The following is a 27,332-nucleotide window of genomic DNA, read 5'->3' on the forward strand; positions in this document are numbered from 1 at the left end:
GCCTGGCACAGAGGGTGCACTTGATAAGTATTAGTTGTGCTCATCACGTTCGGGGTGGTGGGGTGGGATGGCCCCCGTCCGGCCCAGGCAACCAATGACTCTGAGAAGGTGGCCCCAGATAAAGGCAGCCACTGTGCCTGGCCCTGGCACCCCCCCCCCCCCCCCCCCCCCCCCCCCCCCCCGGTGCAGGCACACCCCCCCTCCCGTCAGACTGGAAGATTGACATGGAGCTCTGAGAGGGGTCTCGCCCCGAGGCCTGGACATTTCTAGGGATCTTCTTCCCCCTGAGAGATGACCAAGGGCACCAAGCCCAGTGGCCTTCTCCGCACATCACTCCAGGGACTCAGGGAGGGCCTGGGAAGGCTTGCTGGAGCTGACCCCAGAAGGCCTGTCTCATCCTCAGGAAGAGGACTCTGGACCCTCCCAGGCCTCAGGAAAGGGTGTTGCATGGATTCCTGGGGAAATAAGCCCTGACGGTCCACAGCTTCCGCTCTGCCTGTCTCTGTCTCGGGGATGATAGAAGAATTCTGTGACAACTCTCAGAGCGACTTACAGGGGAAGTCTTCGGATCGTTGGTCTCTCAGAGCACCCTAGAGTCAGGAGACTGTTGCATCCCACCCTTCATGAGAAGTCACTTGCCTCTTGGGGCCTCTACTTTCCCCAATGTAAAATGGGGCTGTTGATGCCTGTCGTCCTTAGCACGAGGATTGACTCGGGCTGCATCTCTGCCCTGACAGCCCTGCCACTTGAGCTGGCCTGGGCCTTTTCCTGCTGAGCCTCAGCATCCTGTGGCCAGCTGTGAGCTCCCCTTTGAGCAGCTGGTGTTGGGAGGAAAGCACCCTGGCCTGGTGGCCTTACCGTAAACTTCCCACCCAGTGCTCGGACTTCAGGGTGCTGTGTAAACAGAGGTCAGGGATCACGGGCTGCCCCCACACTTTAGGTTACAGGCTGGAGCAGACTCTAAAAAGGTGCTTCTACCCATGGGGTGCCTTCTCTCCCCTGTCATTACCAGCACTGCAGAAACAGGGAGATGAGGTAGGGGTCGGGCAGTGTCAGGGTGGAGTGGAGGCTCGCACTCTGGGCTTCGGACTCCAGAGCTTGAGTCTTCACCCTCCACCAGTGACCGCACCTGCGGGGGTGTGGGGTCCAGACCCCGGGATGTGAGGCTTGGTGACGGGCTCCGGAGCAGAGAACGGACGAGACAGTGATCCGCCAAGCTAGCCACCTAGCCAGACACGCAGCACACCCAGCGTGGACGCGTGGGCCGGCACACACACATGCACACAGCCCTTCACACAAACACAGGCGCATGTAGGCTCCCCACCCTTGGGGTATTCCTCTCCATCTAGACAACTTGACTGCAGTTTCAATTCTCGTTTTAGCCCAACTTTGTTTTTAATGTGGAACAACTATCACTTGTTTGTATATACTTCAGCAGCAAAGTCCCTAGGGGAGAAGCAGTCTGTTTTCTTAAGCGGAATCCTGGAAGTCCAATTAGGGAGTGATTGTTCCACTTCTAAGATTTTTCCAGCGGCTGCCTGGCATGCCCTGCTGAGCCCCTAATGAGGCAGCCGGGGCACCCCGGTTCAGAGCCCAGTCCGGCCGGGGAGCCACCTGTGGGAGGGCCAGGCCGGGGCGAGTTCCAGGCCTGGACCCGGGCCGAGGAGGGCCCATCCTACTGCTCACCGTCCCACGGCCTCGACTGCCGTCAAGGGCAACGTGCAGGGCGGCACGGCAGAGTCGGGGCGCTCTGGGTTGAAGGGAAGCCACACCGGTAGGGCAGGGTGGCCTTCAAGCCCACGCACGAAACTGTTTGGAAGGCTCCTGAATGTCATTCTCCTTCCCGCCGCCCGGAGCTCACCTGTGATGGGGCCGAGCTGATGAGAGCCAGGTGTGTGGGCTCCCGAGTCCGGCCTGGCAGTCGGTACCGTGGGGCCCAGGAGAGGAAGGTGCCCTGGGGAGGGGGGAGGCCTCCCTGGAGAGAACTGTGAAGCACGGAGGGTGCTTGCGACAGGTGCGAGGGGGGCAGGCAGTGCCAGGAGAGCCAGCAGAGGTGAGGGCGTCGGGCCCGTCGGCTCTGCAGAGCAGACACCTGATGTTTTTAATGTTGCTTTTCAGACGTTGCCCAGTGGTCTCTGTGCACTTTTGCTGGGGAAGAAGGGTGTGTGGTTGAAAACAAACGTATGCCTGGTAGCCAGGCGCAGCCTGCAACCTAGAGGCTCGTGTGAGCTGCAGCAGCTGTGCCTGCCCGCTCCCTGTGGGCCTTGGCCCCCAGCCCGGGCTGGTTCACTCCCGTGGTGCCCCCCCCCGGGGGGCCATCCCTCTCCCCCGGCCCGGGCCTGTTCCCCACGGCCTCTGGGAGGTTCGGGTGTCTGCCTGCCAGGTGGGCAGGTCCCCCCCCACCGCTCCCCGCAGCAGTGGCTCGGCTCACGATACTGCCACGCTCCTGCCACCTGAGCCCCCCGGGTGCCATGTGCCACCCTGTTTCCAGGCAGCAGGTAGGTGGCCTCGGAGCAGGGGCGAGGGGGAGAGGGAAGGAGATCCCAGATGGGGCAGGGAGGGTGCTCCAGCCCTGACAGGCAGGTCGTGTGGGGCCTGCCACCTGGCACCTGGGTTGTCCCTCCCCGCCCCAGGAATGGGTGAGAGCAGGTGTGGGGGGATGCTACTCTCCCTCTTGGGGTCTCTGCATGTTGGAGCAGTGGGGTCTGTCTGGGCGTTCGTGTATCTGAGTGTCTGACCGTCTCGGCCACGAGTGCCGCTGTTGCCCTGGCTTCCCCACCCTCCTCCCTTTGTCTCGGTGTCTCCTGCACCTTCCGTGTCTCTCGCTGTCTCTGTATCTCTCTGTCCCTGCCTGTCTCTGCCTCAGTTCTGAGTTGATGAGGGTTCCTTTGCCATCAGAGCCACCCCGCCTCCCCCGCACCCCCACCACCACCACCACATTGGGTTGCTCTGCTTAATTTCATTTTCCCGGGGCTCCAACTCACAGAAATAAACCCTCCCTTCCCACCCCTGCACTTTTTTGATTTAACAAGCCTGCTGGAAAACAATAGTGATTTCCGCATCGATCATAAACAGAAGTGATTACCATACAATTACAGCCTGAACCATCAGCCTCCGTGCAATCACTGCGCCGCATTGTAAATCGGAAGACAATTGCTTGCAGAATTACCCCCAAATTGGTTTAAGTGGCAACAAAAGAGTGTTGGCATTTTGGCATTGTGGAGAGGGGTTGTGTGGGGGGGGGGGGGACGCTGGTGGTCCTGGCAGTGGAGGGTCCCCACTGGGGAGCTCTTGGGGTGTCTTCTGGCCTTCAAGCAGGTAGCTTGCCAGGGAGAGTGCCTGGCACCTTCCCCCACCCCGTTCTTTCTCCTGCAATTATTGCTGCTAGCCCGACCTGGCACCGGTTGTTACAAACTCATTTATACTCATGTGTGAGTGGCTACAAGTATTCCATCAACCAGGACAGCAGAGAAGGGTGAATCGGGGGGAAGGGTGTGTCCCAGGAGGCCTCCTCGGCTCCCCTGCGGGGCCCCTCTCACCCACTCCCGTTTCCTCACTGGCTTTCCAGGTCCCCTCGTCTCTCTGGACGCTTCTGGTCTGGCTGCCCCCTCACAGCCGTCCCTTCTGGTGGAACTCTCCCGCCAGGAACCTCCTACATGCCAACCGGGGCAGCCTGTTCCCTCCCACAGCTGCAGTGTGTCCCCTGCCTCCTTCCCGGCGGCCCGGTCCGGCCCCCTCTGCGCGCCCGCTGGCCCCCGGCACAGCCAGTTTCAGGAGAGGCTCCCAAGGCGGGTCTCCGCGGACCCGGGCCTGCTCCTCTGCAGCTCGGACTCTCGGAGGAGCCTCCTGCCCCCTGGACGTCTCTCGAGTGTCTGCAGACAGGGCTCCAGAGTTCTGGCTGTTTCTTCAGGAGGCTTGTCTTCTCTTGGGGAGGCAGTTTGTCTCTGGGGCGAAGCTGCCGTGAGGTTCTTGGGAAAGCCTTCCCACTGGTGCACTTCGCTTCCACCAGGGGCCTCCAAATCCAGGTTGTACGTGCCTTTGCGTGTCCCATCGGATCCTCACAGAGGGCTTTGCGTGTGCTTTTATTCCTGTTTTTGATAAAGAAAGGAGCCCCCGAGCGTGACGTGGCTTGTGCCAGATCCAGTCAGTGAGGATTGGGGTCTCTGGGCCCCCCTGTTGGAGCGCTCGTTCCCGGGGGCCGTCGCCGCAGCCTTGCCAGCCCCGCACACAGGCTGGCGGGCTCCCCTGGTCTCCGACCTGCCCCCAGACCTCAGGCAGTACCAGTCGTTTGAACAGGTCCTACAAGCGAGAGAGCACTTGTGGGGTGCTGCATCCCGTTCCCGGATTTGTGAGCACCCCTCTCCCCCACTGTACGGGGACTCCACTCACCCAGGGCCCTCAGGTTCCCGGTGCCAGAAGCTGCTTTAAACGCACCCCAGCCAGCCTTCCAGCCTGTGCTCCCTGGCATCCCATACAGCGGGAGGAAGCCCGATGTCTCCGAGCTTTCTCGCCAGTCCAGACTCTGGTTTTATGCCAAGTCTGCCACCAGTGGACATCTCTTGAGTGTCTAGGGACGGACTGGACTCCAAGTTCCAGTGTCCGGTGGGAAGACGGGGGTTCGAGATCGCAAAGACGCACAGTCGCGTTCTGCGCCTGCCACTTTATGGTCTGTGCCACCTGTAGCTCTGAGGCTGCTTTTTGTTTAAAGAGGAGCGTGCGACCCCGCTGGACTACGAGACGACAGACGTGACCATGTTAGCAGTTTGGGGTCTTTCGGCTAAGAGCAGCCGTTATCCTTGGCTTCAGAATGCAGCCCTCCCTTTGAGAAGGAAGGGAGCCTTTGGGGAGCACTGGTCATGTGCAGAGCTTGGCACTGGCTGTGGTAAGGCTGTCTGCTTTACCCTTCGCTGCAACCCTGAAAGGGGAGCCGCCACTGGGTTTGCGACGTCCGGAGCTGGAGCCCCGTGCGGCCTCTTACCCTTACACGTAATGAAGTAGAAAGAGTTGAAATACAATTAAAACCTCAGCTCCTCTCAGGAGCCACATTTCAGGGGCTCGGCCGTCACACGTGACCTACGTGGCTCCGGTCTGGACAGTGCGGACAGAGGCCACATCCATCAGCGAGGAGGGTGTGTCAGACAGTACTGCACTGTGTCATCACCCCCATTCCATAGGTCAAGGGGTCGAGGACTAGATCAGTGACACGTCTCCCTCGGAGTCCCAACTGGAAAGGAGGGAGCTTGGGACTTAGACCCGAGCCCACAGCTAAATCAACATGTTGAGCTCTCTTGCCGGCGCCTTCACGAGCCGTCCGTGGGCTTCCTAGTGGCAGGCAGTGTCTGCTTGTCGGTCCCCCCACCGTCCCCCCCCCGCCCCCCCCCACCCCCCCCCCCCCCCCCGCCGTGCCCAGCTCGAGGCCTGCCCCAGGGTGGGCACGTGGCACGTGTCTGCTGAGTGGATGGTGGAATGCATAACAATGAGCTCTGCCTGCTAAGACTTGGGTGCACACTTAAGTCCCCTCCTGCAGGAGGAGGCACAGAGCCAGCTGCTGAGGAGTGATGGATGGCCCCTCTCCAGAGATAAATGTGGCAGTCAAGGTAATCGGATTGTGTGTGACGGTCTAATTTGTAGGCGAGGGTAGGAAGCGCCCAGCCATGCCTTGCCCCAGCCGCCCATATTAGTTTAATCAAATGCCCAGTATCTAAATGACTAGGCCCCAGTGATGGATGATCTGAGCTTTGTTAAATGCTGTTGCCCTGTCAAACCAAACTTCCCAAGGCCCTGCCAGGCTCCTGGGCTCTTTAATTTGTTTTTTTCTTGCTTGGTTATCTCTGCATGGGGCAGAAAAGGGGGGCTGGGGCTCTTCTGCCTGTCTTTAAGTCTCTGGTTTTTCAGGCGGGAAGAGGAAGAGGCCAGAGCTGGGGGAGGAGTGAGATGGAGTCACCTTCCGCCTCTTCTGAGAAGCCCTCCTGGGTCACTACACACAGTCCGGGGGTGCCTTGCTCCCTAGAGCCCTTGAGTCTGGGCCTCACCGTGCGCTGTGTGTCCCCTGTCTCTTCCAGACCCTCCCACCACGCCGGGCTCGCTTTTTCATTCTCTTAATGGGGGGATCTCAGTAGAGCAGTTTCTCACTCTGATGCTGGAAAACTGCCCAGCTTTCCTGTACGGTTAGTGCTTGTGGCCTCCGTTGAGAGCCTTCCTCCATCCCAGGCTCGTGGAGATAGTCTCCTACCCCGTCTTCTAGACCATGTTACGGTGTGTTTTGTTTTGTTTTGTTTTTTTGTCTGCGGTGTGAGGTAAGGATCAAGTTTCCAGCCTGGTCATCGTGTGCTCTGAGCATCTCCCGTGTGCCCCCCCAGAGCAAGCTGGATCCTTGGAGAGACCAGAGATAGAAAAGGCTCCGTCCTGTCCTCCAAGAATGACAGTCTATTTGAGCTGCACCATATGTTCTTAGAAAGAAGGTTGAGAACAGCGTGTATAACACGCCACCCTCTGCGTCAGGGCGGGGCCTGCCCACACGCACCGTGGCCCAGTCCAGCTTTTCCGTTCGTGTCGTCACCCGTGTGTCGGTCATTGTTCTAGGCGCCAAGGGTGTGGCAGTGAACGCAGCGCGTGGAAGCCCCTGCCAGGGGAGAGCTTTTGCTCCGGTGCAGGGAGAGGGGTGGCAGGAAATAAATGCAAGAAGAAGTGGAAGGGAGTAAGTGCTGTGCAGGATGACCAGCCAGGGGAGGGAGGCAGAGGACGTTGGGGCGGGTGGGGTGGGGGGCAGGGGTCTCAGGCTAGATGCGGAGAGGTCAGGGAAGCCCTCACCCAGGAGGTCAGGGAAGCCCTCACCCAGGAGCGACTGTGGGGTGAGGGGATGAACCATGCAGATATCCAGGGTGCGAACCTTCCAGCCAAGCATGGCTAAGGCCATGATGACGTATGTGAACAGCTCTGGAAGGAAAACCCAGAGCTGCGCTAGCAAGAGTCCCCTGGTTGAGAGGAGCTAGGCAACAAGCCTGGGGCCGGGGAAGACTGTTCTTCGCGACGTGTCCTCTATCCCCTCCGTTTGTAATCGCGTGCACACGTGACTTCTTCAGAATCACGTTGGAAAGTTTAAAGAGGGGAGGTGGTGAGACTTAGCGGAGATGGAACCACCAGAAGCTGTGGAAAAATGAGAGATCGGGAGGCCAGCAGACGCCGGCCCCGGTGCCTCTTCGGGTCTGCGCCTGAAATGTTAGCTTTAGAAGGAGACGGTATTTGTGTATCACGTAGGTAAAAAGGAACAGCATTAGTGAAAAATGAACAGTCCCTTTCTGCCGGTTGTTTTGGCTGGCCGTCTTTGGGCAGGTTCCTTAACCCCTCTGAGTGCCAGTTTCCTCCTAGAAAATGGGAGTCATGATCTTGACATCACAGGACTGTCGGGAAAACAAACAGAGAAAAGGGATGTGTCGAGTTTCTGCCTGGCTTGCCGTTGACCTTCACGAGGGCATGTCCCTACACGGCCTGGCGCTCAGGGCAGAGGCGGAGAGGGCGTGTCCCTGTTCTCCGATCCTCCGAGGGCTTGAGATCCCAGGCAGGTCCTGGCTGTGCCTTCCAGCTCCTTCCAGCTCCCTCCGAGGCAGCTGGGCTGGCTCCCGACCCCCAGGCGGCTGGCCGTCCAGACCCTGTGGCCCTGCTGGTGGTCAGTGGTGTGGCCAGCAGGCCCTTGAGAGCATCCTCAAGATCCAGCTTGGCCAGCTGGTGCCTGCTGGACTAGGGCCAGCTGGTCCTCTGGCTCCGATGCCCCTGCCCGCCCCGGTGTTTCCTTCTCTCTGGGTGCTGTGTTAATTTTTCATGGCTTCCATCAGAGGCAGAAGGCAGAGAGCCGTTTCCTGCAGGGAGAGAGCAGGCGCTGGAGTGGGGAGGAGGGAGGCAGAGCTGCGTGGTGATTAAACGCTGCAGAGACCTCAACTAATGACGGCTCCCTCCCCCAGCTGCTCTGAAGGAGAAACAGGGAGCCAGGCCTGAGCCAACGGTGGCCCAGGCTGCTGCCTGCCACCCCGACCCCACCCCACCCCGCCCCACCACCCTACCTGGGGCTGCCTCCTGAGAGCCACAGTCATCCTGAGCCCTGCAGGACCAAACACAGTCCTCCGTGAGGCTGACCCCAAGGTGGGGAGGGCTCGGGGTCACACAGCCAACACACTAGCAGGTCGCGGGGAGACGGTAGCAGTTGCCTCATGGGGTGTAGGCTTGCATGAGACAGTGTGTGCAGAGTGCTCAGGACCGGGCCTGGCCTGAGTCGAGTCCTCCAAGCACAGGAGCCACCGTCGGGGTTTCCCGGTTGCACCTCCACGGCAGATAGGTGAGGCTGGCTTACATGCAAGTGGAGACAGGTGCATAAAGCTCTATGCACCAGGGTCTCGCCCGAGACCACACAGCTCACAGCGGGTAGATGAAACAGGGACTCACCCACCCTGGACTCCCTACCCAGTGTTCTTCTGCCTGTGCCAAGGCCAAGGAGAAAGCGCCCAGGGTCAAGCCTCCAGGGCCTTGAACGTAACAATCGAGGAAGTCAGCAGCAGTGTGGGAGACCATGTGCCAACCAACAGTTCCCCTTGGCCTGAAAGCTGGTGTACATTCTGAACCCAAAGAGGGAAGGGGAAGAATTATTCCTTCTTTCTCCGTTCATGCAGCAAATGGCAACTGAGCTGGCCCCTCTGTCTAAACAGTGGTTCTCAGAGTGGGGTTCTCAGACTGGCGGCATCAGCATCGCCTGGGAACTGGCCAGAAATGCAAATTCTGGGGCTCCGTCCCACCCCCACTGGATCAGACACCCCACCAGAGGGTGAGGCCTTCTAGATGATTCTGAGGCACAGGCAAAATTGGGAACCCCTGGCCTAGAGATCCAGGGGGTTCGAGTCCTGGCCTGGGACCTCAGCATCCAGGACACCGATTCACCCAGACATCCCCCAGGTGTGTCACACTCTGAGAAACAGGTGCAGCCAGGAAGCACTATATGTAAATGGAATTCTTATAGATGATTATTTTCATCGCAACAAGGCAGCTGGATATTTAAAGAAACCTCACAGAGAATCATTTCATCTCAAAGGAGCTTCTACAGAGAGGAAATTCCTCTCCCATTTCCTGCCCACCCCCCTCCCCAGTGTTCTAGAAATTCATTCTCCAAGTCATGCTTTTCCTTTGAGTGGTGTCCACCTATCCATAACCAAAACAGGTAGACAGTATAACACAGGGTCACCAAAATGCACCAGGGGCCCCAGCAGTGTAGCAAAGGCCAGTAGGACCAGTCTAGTGTTTCAGGCAGCCAGGTTCCCCACGGCCAACCCCTGCTGGGCACCCGGAGAGGTGGTGACAGCCAGGCATGGGTGGCTTCCAGGGCTCCCTCCAACATCCACCTTCACAGGGTTTCTCAGAAAACAAGTGATGCACTAGGAAGCCCAGACAGAAACACCAAATATACAGGTGATGGGCTGCTCTAGTTGGATACGTGGATAAGAAGGGGAAAGGAAAAAAAAACCTTGCAACACAGTTGTTCCAGACAGAGAACCCACTGGAAGGTTGTCCTCTCCCCCAGTGTGGGGCTAGGTTACCTCCCTGATTTGCAGAGTGCCGGCAGCTGGAGCAAGAACTCTGTGTCCACCTCTAAGCCACCTGCCTGTGACTCAAGCCTTTGCACAGCTCGGGCTCCCCTTCAGGAGCCCAGCCCCAGGGAGGATGGACAGACGAGCCGTCCGCCTCTCTTGTACTGTGGACCTGAGATTCTTGCAGGATGATGAGGTCACTCGGGCAGGGGAAGCAGAGGAGGGTTGGGGGTTGGGGGTGGTCCACACGGCTGCAGGCAGGAGAGCCGGGGATCTGGTCAGCAGGTGTGTCCTGAACGTGCTCTCTCAAAGAGCACAGAGTGACCTTAAAGCCATTCTCAGGAGGCAAGTGTGTGGATCACCAGGCCACGTGCCACCTGCCCCAGACCTGTCTCTCTTGTCCTTGTCACCGTGGTACACACTCTGTCAGTCACTCCAAGGCTGGGGAGCTTTCTAGCTGGTTCCTTAAGAGAAACAGAGGTGCCCAGGGAGCAGCACCTTCCCAAGGCCTGGTCCTGGAACTCCAGGAGGGTCTCCTGGCTTTGGGAGCCCAGGCTAGGTGAGAGGGAACCTTCATTTGAGGGTCTTGGGGTTGGTTGGATGAGGATCAAGAGCACCTGGGTTTAGCCGTGGGGACCAGAACTAACGGTGGGGGTGCACAGCCGGGCCTCTTAGCACCCAGACTCACGGCTGTCTTCCCTTCCTTGAAAGTGGACACGCTGGGTGTTTAGACTTGGCTTCTGGTTGAGCCTGGAAAGGCCTGGCTTCACTCTGACCCCTTCTTATGCTGGGAGCAGGAAGGCCTGGACCACCTGCCAAGCACTGAGCTGGGAAGCTTCAGGAAAGCCAACTAACTACTCAGGGCAGAAACTGATGCCCCTGCCCCTGCCCCCGCCCCTCCAGTTTCCTTAGAGTGAGCAATGGGCAGTGGTGTTCAGGCCGCAGGAGAAACTATATAGACAGGATAGAAACAGGCTCTCCAGGTAGTGCCTGCTGGATTGAGGGGCACGTGGGTTCTGTGGCTCCCGGGGATATGCTCTGTGCCCATATGGCCCAGGTCTGGTCTTGCAGACCCCGCAGGAGTGTCATCCCGGGGTCAGCAGGGTGGGGAGAGCACCCTCCGTGCCCTCGGCCTCTGGGCTCTCCTCTGCCTTGCCTGGGTGCTGCCTCGGAGAGAAATGGAGCTGGGGAGACTCGTGACTCTCAGGACCCTCCTCCCAGTGGGTATTCTCGTCAAACCTTGGGTAGCCAAAGGGATCTGTCCTGTTGAAACCCATGTCCTCCCAGAATACAGGGTGGGGGGGTGGGCAGATGCACAGAGGCCATCTGGCTTCAGTCTGTCATGGGGGTGGGGGTGGCTCAGGGCCCCGCCGCCCTTCCTGGGATGCTTGCTTTCCTGTAGATGCTGGGTAATTTTCGGGGGGGGGGGGGTGTCTAGATCCCTAGATCCCTGCCCTTACTCTACTACCAGCAGGTAGCCCTGGGGTCAGAGGAGGGAGTCCTGCCTTGGTCCCAGCCTGCCACAAGCTCCCCTGTGCTTGAGCCAGGTTCCCTAGCTTCTCTGTCCCTGCCGTTCCTCTCTAAGATGGGGGCTGTGACTACCCCAGTACCGGGCAGTTTAGGAGGGCCCAGGGGGTGGGTGCAGGGGCACAGGACCCAGTGATGGCTCCCTACCAGCTGGGCTTAGTGGCCGCAGCCCTTTGGCACATGCCTTCTGTCCCAGCCCACCCCTCAGGCTAAGGAAAAGGAGGCATTGTCTCTCCGATGAAAATAGCCCTTTGAGCTGGTTTTGGGGTGTCTTCTCAATTAAACGAGGTTATCCTGGAAGGCTCCAGATGGTGGTGTGAGGCAGGCAGGGATTTTCCAGGCTGGGATTTTCCTAAAGCCCACAGACAGGCTCAACCTGTCTGGCATCTCCTCCTGGGCCCGACTGTCCTGCCCGGCAGGATGAAGGATGGGCGAACCGGTTTGGGAATCCTCCCTGCCAGCTCCGGCTCTGAGGTCCCCTGGAGTTCAGTTCCCAGGGTGAGTTCACATGCCTTGAGACTCCTAGCTCCTGCCAACCCAGGCAGCCCCTGGGGGGAGGGGGTGGGAGCATGTGAGGAGTGTTCTGGGAGGAAGGGCACAGCCCAGAGGCCCTCCCTGGCCAGGCAGGGACCTGAGACGACAGGCCGCCGAGCACAGGGACGGGAGCGGGGGCCAGGCGGGGCAGGCCATGAGCCTTCGTGCACATCCATAGCCAGCAGGACTGCAGCCCGCTCAGCCCTCCCTGCACCGGGGCCCGAGGGCGTGCAGGGGGGCGGGGGGAGGGGGCATGGAGGAGGGCAGGGTCGCTGGCAGCCAGAGGGCCAGCAGATGATTCCTCCTTGTTCTGACTTTCTTGGCCACAGAGTGATGAGAGATGACAGAGCAGGGAGCCGAGTGTGGGAATGATCTAGCACACTGTCCTCCGTGTGCCGCTGCTGCTGCTGCTGCTAGTACAATGATACAGCTGTTTTGCAGGAGAGTAAGATTTTTCCCCCAAGGAAAACATGTCTTGTTTTATAGTCCAAGGGTTAGCTGTCAGGGCCACCAAGGTCCAGCCTACAACCCCCCAGGGACAATGTTTTCTGTAACCGGAGAGAAGTCCTACCCCAGCAGCAGAAACCACAAAGTCCTCCCCTCCTGCCGACCCCCTCCTGGGCCCCCATCACCCCTGGGTCCTGCACACACCAGCTCCCAGACCTCAGCTCTGGGCTCCCGGCTTTATTAGTTGGGGTGCCTGGGCGAGGTGAGATGTCTAGAGCCCTTTCCATCTATCACCCGGGGACAGCGGGATGGAAGTGTCCAGGCCAGACGCCTGTGAGGACAGGCGGTTCCTACCACCACCCCAAAGCACCTGCAGGATTGAGAAGGGTGGAGGCTGGCCTCAGCCCTGAGAGACGTGACCCCATTACGAGAGCAGAGCTGGTTCACAGAGCTGCAGACTTCAGGGAGCACGGCACCCACGCCCGCGCCTTACATATGGCCCAGAGAGGGAGGAAGTTGCCCGAGGTCACACAGGAAGTTGGTGGCAGACCTAGGACGAGACGCTGGGAGGGCGCTGAATCACGGACAGGGGGTAGGCAGGAGGCACAGAGCTGCCTCCTGGGAATGTGCCTGTTCTCGGATCTGTGGCATCACAGATTCTGGGGGATGAGAGAGAAGCCATCCTGGGCCAGCAGCGGGGTCGCTGTCCTGTGGTGTGGGTCGTGGTTGAATCACCTCCTCTTGGGCCTCTGTTTCTGCTTCGTAAAACACAGACAGCCTCATACTTGGCCAGCCCCGTGCTGGCCTGGCGGTTTGTGGGGCTCGGTGAGGCAGAGGGTGCCAGGCAGGTGAGAGAAGCCAGGGGCTGTTCCTGCACCCTCCTGATCCCATCAGGTCCTCCCTGTCCACGCTAGGGCAAAGTCCCCCCGCTTCACAGGCAGGCACCTGGGGTCACCCTGCTGGCCCCATGGGCCCAGTGGCCATGTTCGGGCTGACACCGGGCCTCCTGCAGCCCAGCAGTTGCTGATCCTGACTCTGACCCTTCGTGGTCATGTGCGTCCTGTGCTGTTTTCTGGGGAGGAGATGACCCAAGAGAATGGGCAGGGAAGGGCCCCTCTTTCCATTTGTGGGGGCACCTAGCAGAGGAACCCCCCGCCCCGCCCGAGGAAGGGAGGCAAAGTAACAGCTCCATGGCCAGCTCTGTTCCCAGGGGTCATGGGTTGGAGCAGGAATCCTGCCCCTCATCCCTCCTCCTGCTAGACACACAGAGGGATGTGGACCGAGGGCAGCCAAGGCTCTGCCCAGACCTCCCAGTTGACCCGCCCCTTGTTTGGGGCCAGAGGACGGGCCCCTCGTCAGCTGCTCAGTTGGCCCAGCTGGAGAGGAGGGCTGCGCAGTCCACCCCCGACGGCCCCGCTCCCAGGCACTCCTGACAGAGGAGTCCGCCCCGCCTGGCCACCTGCCCCGCGTGGCCCAAGAGCTGGGTCAGGAGTGAGCAGCTTCTGGGCCTCAGAGACGTGGAGGCCTGCCATCTGCCTGATTCAGAGAGGCTGGCAGGGGAAGCGGAGGGCGTGGGCATAGCTGGGAGCTGGGGAGCGACGCTGCCTGCCCAGAGAGCACCAGTGCGAAGGAGGTGATGCAGGGCTGGGTCCGAGGTGTGGAGGCATTTTTGCGATCCTCACGGACATGAGTGAAATGAATTGTATTTTATTTGAGCAAAAGCACATAGATGGGGAGACAGAGAAGCCTCTTAACCCTAAAAGAAGGAGCATGTGCTCGGTGACAAAAAGAGAACAGTTTATGTGCATGTCGTCCTTCCTATAACGCCAGGAGTCGTGCTGGCCTGTCCTATGCCTTAGCTGGTTTAATCCCGACAGCTTAGGAGGTACATAATATTTATTATCCCCATCTTACCCAAGGGAAAACCAAAGCACAGAGAGGTTAAGTGGCTTGCCCCCAGGTCACACAGCTGCCGAGGGGCCGAGCTGGGATACCAACACCAGCTGACTGGCTCCAGGGTGTATGTTCTCGGCCACTGGGAGGTCATCAGCATTTGACAGCTTCTGACTTCCCATCCCAAAACCTGGCACAAGACTGGCCGTTTCTTACACATGATGTAAAGCTTGTGTCCTTGCCTGTGAACAGGGGTTCCTCTTATTGTCTCCCACTTTACAGATGTCACGGAAAGACCAGACCACACCTGAGTCATGTCAACACCCCCCCATGTCCTCCTTCCCCATCCGCCCTCCCCTCCTGGCCCTCACTACTCATTTTCCCTGCACGCTGTGGGGAGTGGGATCCTGGGTCCCAGGCGCAGGCAGGGGCCCCACAGTCTCTGACTCCCAAGCTTCCCCGGGCGGCGGCCCCAGGGCCCCGTGGTTGGGAGATAAAAGAGAAAGATCAGAGACTGGGAGAGCGGGGCCTGGTCCGGAGGCAGGAGGAGGAAGAGCAGCAGCATGGCCAGGGAGCCCTGGGTGAGGTGCTCTGGGGAGGCCGAGGCCTTCCCCTGTGGGGTGGATAACGTCAACATGAACGCCAGCGTCACTTGTGAGCGGGGAAAACCCAGGGCGCCAGCCGGCCTCCCGAGGCGTAGGAGCTGATGCTTCTATAATCTGCTTACCTTTCCTTCCCCGTTTTGGCGTGGCCCACCAGAGGGTGCGGGTCACAAAACGGGTGGCAGTTGGCTCAGGTAGAGACGTTTGTGGATGGCAGCGCCAATCTCTGGACACATCGTGATAGGATTCAATGCAGGGCCGATGCTCCTGAGGCCAGGCCCCTGCCCCCGAGGAATGGAGGGAGGGATGGGGGGCTGCTGGCGGCTTTAGAAGCCACGGGGTGCCCGTCGCAGGTTTATCACCCTGACTGTCCGGCTCTTGGATGCAGCGAGTGTGGTCTGTCCATCCCTCCCATCTTCCGGGCGTCCGGTCATCCCGCTGTGATTCGTGTCAGTCCGTTGGTCGTGTTGGTGCAGTGCCTGGGCCAGGGGGCGTGCTGGGTGCTGGGGTTGCAGAAGCGAACCCCTCGGATTCCATTGTGGCCCGTGGGGCTCACGGTCCCCCCCCACCCCGGGTAGCCCGGCTCTCCTACTCCTCTCTGCATCCACGGAGCATCTACCATCTACCAGGCCGTGTGTGGCCTCCTCCGGGGATGCAGACTGGAAAGAGGTGGTCGGACCACATTTGTGGAAAAACTTCTGGCCGCCTTGCCTTGCCGAGTGTGGAGACGGAGACGGAGACGGATGGTGGGCTGGGCTCGTCGCAATTCAGGGGAGAAGGGACAAGGCTGCAGAAGGTGAATGGAACAGACGAGAAGCAAAGGGGACGCTCCGCGGACGGGAGCAGGCTGCCGTGGCCCCTGCCTGGGATGGCTGGGGCTGCCCCTGGGCTTCGGGTGGATGAGGGCACAGGAGGAACTGGGGCATGGGGGGCCTGGGGAGACCCCCAGGACGGGCCCCTGCTGCCCCTTCAGGGTCCCGCGTGCATTTAGTGACCTGAGGGCACAGAGACCTCTGAGAATGGGTCCTTCATGCTTCCCACGGAGCAGAGGGCTCCCCTGGCATGCTCCCTAGGGCTCTCTGTGCCTTGCCCTGCAAGACTTGTTTCTCACCCCCTTTCCCGGGGCACAGGGCACAGCAGCCGCCTCCTGGGCACACCTGGGTCCTGCCTGGCCCTGGGGCTCAGAAGAGCCTCCTTCCCTTTCTTCTTCCCTCTGTCCCTCTCCCTCCCTCTCCCTCCCCCTCCCTCTCTCCCTCTCTCTCTCACACACACTCCCTCGCTCACTCACATACACTCAGAGTTCCTCTGTTCTCCAGCAGCCTTTTAGCCGCTAAGATGCTCTTTGATACTTAATACGCCTTTGTTTCATTTTGCTTGTCGCCTCCCCGGGCTGCAGTGCATTCGATTATTTTCCGGCTTGGCCCTCACATCCAGGTCCCTGTGTCCTCCCCACCCCCACCCCCCGCCCCACACACGCCCCCCATGCGGCCCCCATCCCTTCCCAATCCCCAGACCTTCCCCCAGAACGAGCAGACCAGGCTTCTCGTGTCTGAACATCCCCTGCTCGCCTCCATAAAGAACAAACGCCTTGTTTCCTGTGGCCACTTGGCTGCCTCTGGTTCCTGGCTCCTTTTCAAGCTGGAGTCCAGCCTGGCAAGGGGCAGCCTTTCTCATGTGCCCGGGTGAGCTTGCTCACCCCTTTGATGCTCCAACTCCCAGACCCCAGCCTCTGCCTCTCCTCCACCCGCCTGCCCAGGGCTCATTGTCTGCTGGCTGCCAGGCTGCTCTGGAGAATGCAGCTGCACCCTCCCTACCTGGAACCTGGGCAATCCCAAATCCTGCCTCACAGCCTCCCCCTCCCTCACCCCGCCACCTCTCTGGTAAGACCTGCCCATCTGGGTGTCCTCTGCCAGGAGCTGCAGGTACCGTGACAAGTGCAGAGCCTGTCACTGTCCCCAGGGAGGACACATCTGGGACGAGCCAGGACTAAGCTGCCCTAGGACACAGCCACCTCAGACCCGCCCTCACTTTTACATCTGGTTTCTTCGGCTTGCCCCTCAAGCATACTGTGGTGGTAATGGCTACAGGGCGGGGGCAGGGGGGTGGCCCGGAAGATTCTGGGGAGCAGATGTCTGCGACTTTCTCTCCCTGCCCTCCTTCAGACCTGCCCTCCCGTGCCCTCCTGATGCTCAGCCCTGGAGCTCATTTCTGCTTCTCTTTCAGAAGAGTCCGTGCTGCCTTAGCCATAGCATCTTCTGGCACAGGGGTCCCCTATGAATAGAAGATGCCCCCTAGGTTACACGGCTGTTTTCTACCACTAGGAAGGAAGTCACGCCACAAATTACACCACAATATGGCATCGACTGTAAGACACGTGCTGTGGGCAAATGACCCTAGTTGTTTTAAGTCTGCAGCAGGGCTGGAGTGGGGGTCCTGGTGTCCCTGTGGCTTCTTGGGTAAGCTGCAGAGACAAGTGCAGGCACTGGGCACCTGTCATGTCATCTCCCAGCCGGTGTCCCCTCTCCCTTCCACCGACCCTTAGGGCTACCGCCTTCCCTTTACAGTGGCCATCTGGAACTCGGCTGCTAGAGACCGTGGTCCACAGCCAGGCCAGGTAGGTCTTGGGTCGGTCTGGATCCCAAAGGAGCCCTCATTGAAGAAGGCTGCTGTTGGGCCAGGAATCCCATGGCAGATCCTAGGGAGGCCAAAATACGTCCCTTCCAGGGCTGAAGGTACCTTTCCACTGGCCGAAACGAAGTCAGGGCTGCCTCTAACGGGGGATTGACTTGTGTCTCAGGCAAAGCAGGGCACATGATATTGTGCTTGCTCTGCCCCTCGGTACCCACCTCAACGGCTCAGAAGGGCGGGCAGGGGCAAGAGGCCACTCCGCAGAGCCTGCAGCGAAGCGAGCAGAGGGGCCCGGGCATCTGCTCCAGGGCCTGGGACTTACAGATGTCCAGCACCCACCCCAGCCCCTGTGCACTTATGGAGCTGCACACCTCCCCGGGTCATTTGTCTCTGTTGTATGGTCACAAGTGGCCAGAGACACCAAAGCCCCCATCCTGGTGGCCGCTTATCTACCAACCAAGGTCAGTAATGCTGACTGTCATAGCCAACACGCGTATGGTCCCTGCTAGGGCGCACAGCTGTACCCGCACCACATGGTGGTAGCTCAGCTCATCCTCATGACTGCCCATTAGGTGGGCAGTAGAATCACTACCACCCCATTTTAAAGATGAGAAAACTGAGCCTCAGGAAGGGGTAGGCAGCTTGTTCAAGGTGACACACGGGATGGTGGAGACTGAGCTGGGATCAGGTCTCAGGGACTGGTCCCAAAACCGGTGCCTCACCAGCCCTCCCAGGGCTGTGCAAAGGGCATGGGATTAAAAAAAAAAAAAAAAAAAAGGGCATGGGATCGACAGGCTACTTTCCTGGGGCTACCGTGGGTTATAGGGCTCCTTCGTTCCTCTACCTACCCTCCCTGCCTTCCTGGCTTCTGCTTGGATACCCTGGCAGTGGATCCATGACGCCGATTTAGAGCTCACACCAACTCCCTGAGGCAGGCAAGCATCTGGTAAGCCCATTTCACGGATGGGGAAACGGGGCCTCCGACCATGAAGCAGCCTGTGCGAAATCTCAGAGCCAGGGAGCGGCAGGCAGGATCCAAGCCCCGTCAGCTGTGGGACCACACGGCCAGGGCACCTAGCCCCCCACTCCCCGAGGCCTGCCTGCCAGCAGCCCCTCCTCTGCCCTCTCCTGGGGCGGCATAGGCACTGGTGCCCGCTGGGGCTGCCTGGACGCCTCCTGGGGGGCCTGCGATGGCTTCCTCCCGCTCACAAGGCTCGTCCTGCCAGTGGGAACAGGGATCATCCACAGACCCTCACCTGCTCTCCAGAGAGCACAGCCCGTGCTTCCCTGGCCTCCACGCTTACCGCACCGCACGCTGTTTGAAGCACTTCGTAGGTGTTAGTGCCATTCCAGTGTCACGACTGTCCTAAGGAGTGAGCGTTAGTATCGTGATTATTCAACAGATAAAGAAACTGAGGCCCAAAGAGCTCATGTCATTTGCCCAAGGTCACGGAACTCTGAGTGGTGGAACCCAGATTGTCGGGGTGCGTGGGACTCCCCGGACCAGACGCAGGGCTGTCCGGGCAGTCGGAGGGGCGCTCCTGGGCCTACCTTAGCCCCTTCAGATGCCTGGTGTCTCTTCCTGAAACCCCGCCCACTGCGGGCATCCTTGTGCACACTACACCCAGCCTTCCCATCCCTCCCACCCCATCCGGGGCCTCTTCACACCTGGCCTCCCTCCCGAGTCCCAGAGCCTGTGCTCAGTGGTCCCTTTTCATTTCCCACCGCAGAGAGGGCCCAGAGCAGGGAGCCACAGGGCCAGACTGACGCGCAGGCAGGACTGTCCCCACGAGGGCACACTCGGCCGGCGCAGCGCAGACGGGGGCACACATGCAGTGCACACCCAGACACCTGCCCTGCTGGGCTGTTTCTGTCCTGTCCTTGTATGACCCCCCACACACACCTGGCTCTGCCTGCCAGTCCTCCTGGGTCTCTGGCACTACCCAGCTTCCCTCTTCAGCCACAGATTCCCACATGTTGTCGTTACCAGCCTTTGCCCCACAACAGCTTGTACCAGCCCTCACGGCGAGAGAGCACGCACCATGGCTGTGCAGCCGCCACCGCATCCCCGCCAGCGTGGCCTCCATTCTAGCCCGGCTGCTTGGGCCCAGGAGGGGAGGGTGGCGGTGCCTTCCTCGCAGCCTGTCCTTTCCCCCCTCGCTTGTAGGAACCTGGCCGCCCTGGCACCTGTGTTGTGTCGTGACTGGCTAACACACGTCACATCTGCTCACGGCGTCCCAGACCCTTTGCAGCCAGGCCCTGCTGTGCCACCAGCTTCCTTTTCTTCTCTTTCCGGAAAAGCACTGCACTAGCGATAGGAAGTCAAGGGCCGTCCTTGACCAAGCAGGTGGGAGGGCTGTGACACTGGAGGGGAGCTCCCGCATGGCGCCGTGGCCCCCAGGAGGAGCGAGGGCTGGGAGGGGCGGCCGCGGGCAGCGGGCGGCACCATCTGGGGCCGTCCTTTGTGCTGGCAGCCGAGTAGTGCCTCCATCCCTCCATCACTGCGATCCAGCAGGCCTCGTGCTTGGCGTGCAAATGAGTTTCCAGATGCCCAGTGCCGCCCCCCACCCCCCACCCCACAAGAAGCGGTAACTAGGGGCTTGGGAGAAGAATGGAGCAATCTGGAAATTCATTTCTGCTTGTTCCAACCTCTCTGAATAGGCTGCCTCCCCCTCCAGCTGCAGCAGATGTGTGCTGGGTGCCCGCTTTAGGGGCGTTTCGCCACGGTTCTGGGCAGACGCACGCCAGGGTAGGGGCCTCTGGCAGCCTCCTCTCTGTGCAGGTGGTGGCGAAATGAGCCTCCCAGAGAGGGGCAGGACGCATCTTTTAAGACATAGCTCAGCCATTGGCACCTCCTCCCGAGGCAGAAACAGGTGCTCTCCTGGCGGGGGGGGGAGGGGGCACAGGCTGATTTTCAGCCCATGCTTGCCTCCCTGGTTGGGTATCTTCGGGCACCCGAGAAGCAGGGCAAAGAATGCCCCCCCCCCACCCCCATTCCCTGTGAGAACTACTGCCCTTCCCCTGCCCGGCAGCCCCTAGCGGTTCCCTAGGAACGGGTATGCGGCCCTCACAGGCAGCTCATGGCAGGACTGAGCGTGCAAGGCTCTCCGGCCAGTCCTCCCAGCTGCCTCTTGCCCCTGCCCACCAAGTGATAGGTAGGAGAGAACCCACCGCTCCCCACAATCGACAGAGCTGACGTGGGCCATGGGCAGGGTCTGACGGGGCTTCAGAGGGGGGGTCCCAGCCCTGCCTCCCAGGTCCTCGGGCTAATGGGGCACCCTGTCCGGGATCTAAGTGGTTTCTGAAGTGCCAGCCCTGTGCAGCACGTCCAGGACTTTGTACTTCAAGGCATCTTCCCTGATGCCAGCTGAACACGGTACAGGGGTGGGATTCAGATGAGGCCTGAGGGCTTCCTCATTGAATTGGTGGGACTGGAGAGCAAGGCCACTGGGTTTTTGCCTTCTGAAGGGTTTCATCTGCTCTCCCACATGTTGGTCCAGGCTTGGACTTCACCACTAAGCGGGGTGCGCGTGGGGCAAGGGTGCCCTCCATGTGTCTGCTCTTCTAGCTGTGGTTATTGTGGGTGAGTGACTTCCCCCTCAGTCTGCTCATCTGGAAAACGGGCACAGCAGCTGGCCTTCTGGATCATGCAGGGCAGATTTGAACAAAAGGAGCATGTTGTACAGCATCTGGTTGGGGGGGCGGGCCTGGAAGGGAGGAAACAGGCTCTGCGTCCGGCAGGTGGCTGAGCGGTCGTGGTTCCGAAGGCTCCTGGCAGCCCAGCCAGGCAACTTCCAGAGGTCACAGGCCAGGCTGGCCCAAGTACTCACAGCAGGCATGGGGCAGTGGCCGGGCTCACCCCATTGGGCTCCCACACAGTGAGCAAGGGCCCCATGTACCCCTCACCACACAGTCCAGGGAGGGAGGCAGGGCAGGGGTCACTCCTCTTCCCCTGCAAGCAAACTAAAGCCTAGAGAGGGTCTCTGAGCTCCCCTGGGTCACACAGCAGAGCTCCTACTCTTTGGACAATGGGCCAGCCAAACGGACCTGGAGGGTGCTCTTGGGCCCTGGTGACTGCATTAGGACAGTGAAGCCTGATTCTCCGGCACCTCGTTAGGTTCAGCTGCTTTTCTCTTGGTGTTTAAGGGCTCAAAGCCCAGATGTGGAGGGTCCCCGTTCGCTTCTGCCTTTGGTGGCCCCGGCCCCCCATGGCTTGGCCCCCACCCCACCTCTGGGCCACCCTCTGCCCTGGGAATCCTTAGTCCTCCTCAGCGTGGGTGCCCAGCAGCACAGGGACCTGCTGCAGGTCTCACTGGACGGGCGTGGGTACTTTTGCGAGGAGGAGTTCCAGGGAGAAGCCCGCAGGCACCCCGGGATGGTCAAGAGGCTCCAGGAAGGCTCCGGAGTCTGTGATTTTGCACCTTCCCCCCACCCCCCCAAGGAGAAGCCACGTTGAGCTGGCTGTCTTTGCTGAGAGAAGCCTGGGGAAGGCCAGCCCTTCCTAAGCACGCCCCCCACAGGCTCTGTGCGTTGGTCCCACCCTGCAGATGAGAGCACCAAGGCCTCCCCAGGAGGTGGCTCGCCGGGTACCGCACGAAGGTGGGGGCACCCAGTCTGGGAAGGCAAGGTGGGGGCGGGCGTGGCAGGGTGAGGTGGCCACAGGCCCCACTGACCGTCCTGTCCTTCCTTGTAGCCCTGCTGTCCTCCTGGTGTGAGGAGCTCGGCCGCCTGCTGCTGCTCCGACATCAGAAGAGCCGTCAGAGCGACCCCCCCGGGAAACTCCCCATGCAGCCCCCCCTCAACTCTATGAGCTCCATGAAACCCACTCTGTCGCACAGGTGAGTGGGCATGCACCTCCAGGGGCGGGCCGGGGGCTGCTGGGTGGGCACTGGGCAGCCAGGCCTCGGGCCCCCGGATCTCCTTGCAGGTGCCCCTCATGGGGAAGACCTGGGGTGGGGGCCTCTGAGCAGCCATGAGGACGTCCCAGCTTTCCAAAAACGCAGTTGTTTTTTTAAATCCTGGTGAGCGAGTGCTGTTTCTCCCCCCACCGCAACAGAGCTTGCCAGCGCTGGTCTTACCCAGCTGCGGTGGAGGGCGCCCTCTTCTTCAGGATCTAGACTTTCGGGAGGAAAGTTAACTGTCCTGAGCGCGATCCTGAGCAGGGTCTTGGGCAAACCTGGAGGTACCCAGGGCCCAGACAGGGCTCGGGAATGTCACAGAGCCAGTGGTGCCTCCCGCAGATGGGGACAGAGCCAGCCCAGGCCGGCCGGGCAGGAGCTGAGTGAGGCTGGGCTGTCAGCACGGGGACAGGGCTGCGAGAAGCTCAGGGTCACGGGTGGGAAGGCCTCGGTGGAGGCCGGCGGGCACCCAGGAGCAGGCCAACCTGCCCACACCATCCTCAGAACCAGCAGGTGCCGCAGGTAACGATTCTGCAGTCCGCCTGCCCAGCCGGGCGCTCCGCCTGCGTGCTCTACCCGTTGGCCCAGACCCACAGGGCCTGACGCGCTGCCTGCTTCCCCTCGGCCGGTCCCGCTGGTGACAGGCTTTGGGGGCGGGGATGTACATTTGCTCTCACTCGTGACCCAGCCCAACCGAGGCCCCCTTGGCCCCGAGTGCTCCACCGGCCACCTGGGTCACGCTACGGAGGTGCTGCCACAAAGTGGGGCATTGGCCATGCTCTGCAGACTGACTTAGGGGCTTTTGGTTCTCGGAGCCAGGACGGAGCTGCCTAGGTGGGCGCCCTGCGCAGACAGGATGGCCTCAGCCCATGGTTCCCTGCCGCCTCGGTCGGAAGCACTTTGTGTGACGACAGGCCCCCCTCTCCTCACCCAGCATCGCTGCCTGGCCGCCCCCGCAGCCCGGCCTGTGACCACTCAGACTCAGGGCAGCCCCTCTTGTATGGGCGTTTCTTGGTGCTGGGAGGGGGTCCTGCTGGAATTTGGGCCAGGATATCTGTCGTGGCATGGGACTTTGCAGGGCATTCTGTGTCTCGGCCCCCACCCACCTGGGTCTCCTAGTGCCCCCCTGCCCCCATGTTGTAAAAGCACCTTCCCCCATTTTGGAGGGTGAGGGTGTCACCTGTGGTTAAGAACCATTGCTCTAGAAAGGCAAAACCCACCTCTGGCCAACTTCCTCCCCTTGTCCTGGCTCGGCAGTAAGCCGCAGGTCTTCTCGGGCTGGCCTGCTGCCACCGGCCGTGCACAGGCTGTGGCTTGTGATGCTCCCCTACCTTGATGTGAGCTGAGCCTCTCACCGCTCCGCCCCGCCAGACCCACCCCGCCTCTCGTTGCCTCTCATCTCCCGTCCCGCCAGCCTTTCCTCCTCTGAGCCACTTCAGGAAAGCTGTCACTGCTGGTGGGCCAGGGCGCTGCAGCCCCACCAGAGGCCTGCCTCGGACCTGCTCGGCTGTGACCGTTCAGGCCACAGTACCACCAAGCCCTTTGCCAGGTCACCGCCGAGCCGAGCTGTAGGCATTAGACCGTCCTGTCCTGGAGATAACCAGGTGAAGGATGTCTGTGCTCTGGGAGCTGCATCTCACTAGCTGGGGACGTAAGACCCAGTGAGGCAAAACTGAGACCTGAGATTAAGGCAGGGTGAGGGTTAGGTGACAGGTAGGCCTGGCCTTGGGGTCAGAAGGAGAAAAATGTCTGGGCTGTCAAGAGGCTGCCCAGAGGACATGGGTGTTGACCTTCCAGGACTTGGTCCGAGAGCCGGCAGGTGCATTATGTGAGCTGGAACTGGCTTTCCCGCGGGGGGCTGAAAAGCTGCTGACTGGTACGCAGGGCCCTGCCACCTGTTGCAGCACCAGTCCAGCTCCTTGTATGTGCCCAAGAGTGATAGAGAAGGCAAAGAGGCGGCCTCTCAGAGAGCGGAGGGCCCTGCGCCCTGGAACATTCACTGAGAACTGCTGGTTGACCAGTTGCTTCCACGGAGCACGGCCTCCTCACAGAGTACTTCTGGACCGTTCCTCCTACCCCGATGGCAGAACTAGAAGGGAGAGCCGGCCCAGAGCAGGACGGTGACCTGCCCAAGAACACACAGGCAGCTAGGAGCAGAACGGGGGCGCTGAACCACATGCCCTGCTCCGCCCTTCACTCTGCTGCTGACCAAGATCAGCGAGGTGGTGTCTGGTGGTTGACCTTGCCCTGTTTCCCAATTCTGTAGGGAGTTGGGGCAGTTGAGACTGAAAGGAAGTGTCATGGGTTGAACAAGCACCAGTCCACGTCCCTGCAGGCCCCACACTGAGGCCCGCGGCACGTTGTGGCGGGTGATTTAAGGTTGGCCAGTTTCCACTTGTAGCTTCATGAATTTCCGGGAAAACCCCAATAGGGGGCATCACCTTTTAAGTCCTCCTGTAATTTCCCAAACAAGAGGGGAAAGTTGGTTAAAGAGAAAGTCAAGTACTTTTCACAGAGGAAATTTTTCTGGCCACCCCTCCCTCCACCACTGTATTGGATGACTTGGAGGACAGAGGCTCCTCCTGCCCTTTCAGTTAAGGACATCCTGAGCCATGGGGGAGATGTTCAGGATTTGGGGCCTGGAGGTGTGCGGGTGTCCGAACGCTCAGGGGTCCTTGTCTATAGGCTCTGAGGACAAGTGAATAGGAGAGGGTGGGGGAGCCCTGGAAGCCCGAAGCTCCAGCTGCCTCTGGGGGACCCCATGATGGTTGTGCTTCTGTAGCTCTGACACCATGGTCATGGCCACTGAGGGGAAGGGTTACAGGTGGAGGTGGGTGCTCATGCGAGGTCTCAGAAGGGTCAGGCTCCTGCAGCCCCATGGCCGTTGCTGAGGGGGACGGCAGTCAGGAGGAGGCGAGTGCCCACACATTGGGGCAGAGCTTTCTGGTCTGTGGAGCTGCCGTTTGGGAGTCGTCCTGAGTCTGGTCCTGCTGAGTGAGCCGGCGGTGGGTGCTGTAGGTGGGCGCCCAAGAGGCCAGCCCAGGCAGGAGGAGGCCTTGGGCCCTCAGCCCTGCAGCTGGACCTCTTCACAGCCCTAGCCGTGACCTGGCCCTGTTGCCAACAAACAATTGCTGCCTTCGTTCACGGATTTAAAAGAGTGGTTAAGAAGGCCGTTTGTGATAAGCGCATTGTCCATATGCAAATCAGTGCGGCAAAAGTAATTAAAAGCCTAATAAATCTTGTTTACGCTCTTAACTTAATTACAGCCCAAAGCCCACCAGGGCTGGGGAAGACTCCAAAATCCAGGGGTGCCTCCCGTCCTCTTCCGGGTGAGGGGTTGGCGCCCCCCAGAGGACAGGTGCTGGGCTGCGGCCCCCAGGGGCTCCCCTCTGTGCAGCAGGTGGGGTGCAGGTGGGGCACAGGTGCCGGGCCAGGCCGCTGGGCATCAAGTGGCCGCTCAGCCATCTGACAGCTGGGGGGCTTTGGGCAGCTCTGTAGCCGCTCTGTGCCTCAGTGTCCTCATCTGTGGCCCCAGAATAACAGCAGTGCAGGGCTTCCAACTCGCTCGCCCCGCCAGCCGACTCTGATGCACTCACTTTGGTCAGCTGACAAAGAAGGGGTCCATCAGAGCTGACAACCCCCCCCCCCCCCCAGCCTTCTCCTTTCCTTGGTCACATCGCACCACCTCCACTGCCTTGGTTGTTAGCTGTTTGTGTGTAGCTCGTCCCAAAGCTCAGACTGTCCCAAAGCTCAGGTCCTTCTTCTTGCCCCCCCCAAATTTTTTTTAAAGGGGGTAAGAAAGAAATGAAAGAGGGGGCTTGAAGGACCCATAAATCCTGCTCCCTCTGTTCCAGATTGCTAAGAAGATACAGGCTCTCTTCCTTTCCTGCTTCCTGTTGAAAAAATTTAAAACCCTCTAATATGCAGTTAGCTGCGTAGGTCCCTGTACGCTTCCTCACGGGGAGGGAAGGAAGCAGCCTGGGTAATTGTGATGATGGAGAGCACCGTTAACGTCTCCCCTAAATTAAAGAGGGTTGGAGCTTCAGCTTCTCACCGGCTTGGTGTTTGATTAGTGGTAACTCTGCAGCCCTGCGTGGAGACGGGACCAATATAGCCAGATCAGGGACATTAATTAGGGTCTGACAATACCCTTAACAGGAATTTGTTATTTTTCCCAAATAAAGTGGCTGTGAGAAGTGCAGGGGAAGAAATAACTCAGCCCTCCTTTCCCCTCCCCTCCATGAATGTCTGCGTAGACACTGCCACAGGAGGTACCCGGGATCCAGGAATCCACACTCCCCTCTTGCTGGGCTTTACTCATTTTCTCACATTTAGCAAACATCAGTCAGTGCCTATGGAGCTGGCAGGCAGACGTGTAAATCGTCTACTATAACTGCAGTGCGAAAAGCTCTTTTATGTGACAAAAGGACGAAGAGAATAGAGGAAAATGTCCTTGATTCTGCTTCCGAGAATCACAAAAGGGAGTATCCAGGCTAGGCTTTGAAGCATAGGTAGGAGTTCACTAGAGGCAGGAAGGCAAAAGGAGCACTAAGGAAAGCCTCAGAGGCTTGGAAAATATGTTTAACAGGCAGGAATGGTAAGAACACCCCCACTCGTAGCATTTTTGCAAAACTTGGAAGCACTATCATCGTATCATCAAGTAAATCGGGGTACCTACACACAGTCAGGCTAAAGACATGGAGAGAAAAGCGTGTGTACAGTTTAGCAGGGACTCTGTGCCAGGCACCGTGCTAAACTTCACCTGTATTCGTAGGCTTCATCCTGGGAGAGCGTGAGCCCCATTTTACAGATGAGAAAGTTGAGCTGACGAAAGTGATACATCCGAGGTCATAGAACTTGTCAGCAACAGAGCCAAGGCTTGAGGAAAAGTCTCTAAGTTTAGAGCCCAGACAGTGAGCCACTGCGCCGCAGGGCCTCCCTGTGCCATCTCAGTGTTAGCCTCACAGATGTTTAGTCGGAGTCCCTGACTGTTTGCCAGGATACTCTGTGCGGGCCAAAGCTAATGATTTGATGGATGGAGTGGGTCCCCCTCCTCCCCCCCGGGTCACTGTTTGGGTTTTCTGTGCAGCCAGTTTTGGAGACTAAACTTTGCATGTCCTCTGTACCTTTGTGCTGGGTGGCTTCCCTGAGAACCCTTGGGAAGCTGTGCCCCTTCTCAGAATTCTTGGGGACTGCTAGATGTCCCTCGTAGCGTGTGCCCCCCTCGCATTATC

The 27,332-nt window shown here is 59.8% G+C and overlaps 1 protein-coding gene across 7 annotated transcripts in view; it reads left to right on the forward strand.

Moving 5' to 3' along the window:
* ZMIZ1 (zinc finger MIZ-type containing 1) overlaps window positions 1-27,332 on the forward strand; it is a 231,297-nt gene that overhangs the window by 173,981 nt on the left and 29,984 nt on the right. For 6 of the 7 annotated variants that reach the window (XM_038534458.1, XM_038534464.1, XM_038534461.1 and 3 more), the window contains one exon: window positions 21,894-22,038. In XM_038534458.1, coding sequence (XP_038390386.1) covers window positions 21,894-22,038 — 145 coding nt within the window. Of the gene's footprint in view, window positions 1-21,661; window positions 21,800-21,893; window positions 22,039-27,332 lie in introns of those variants that run through there. The other variant, XM_038534463.1, reaches the window with a different exon arrangement.

This window comes from Canis lupus, chromosome 4 (genome assembly GCF_011100685.1).
Source record: "Canis lupus familiaris isolate Mischka breed German Shepherd chromosome 4, alternate assembly UU_Cfam_GSD_1.0, whole genome shotgun sequence".
In the NCBI taxonomy this organism is placed as follows: Eukaryota; Metazoa; Chordata; class Mammalia; order Carnivora; family Canidae; genus Canis; species Canis lupus.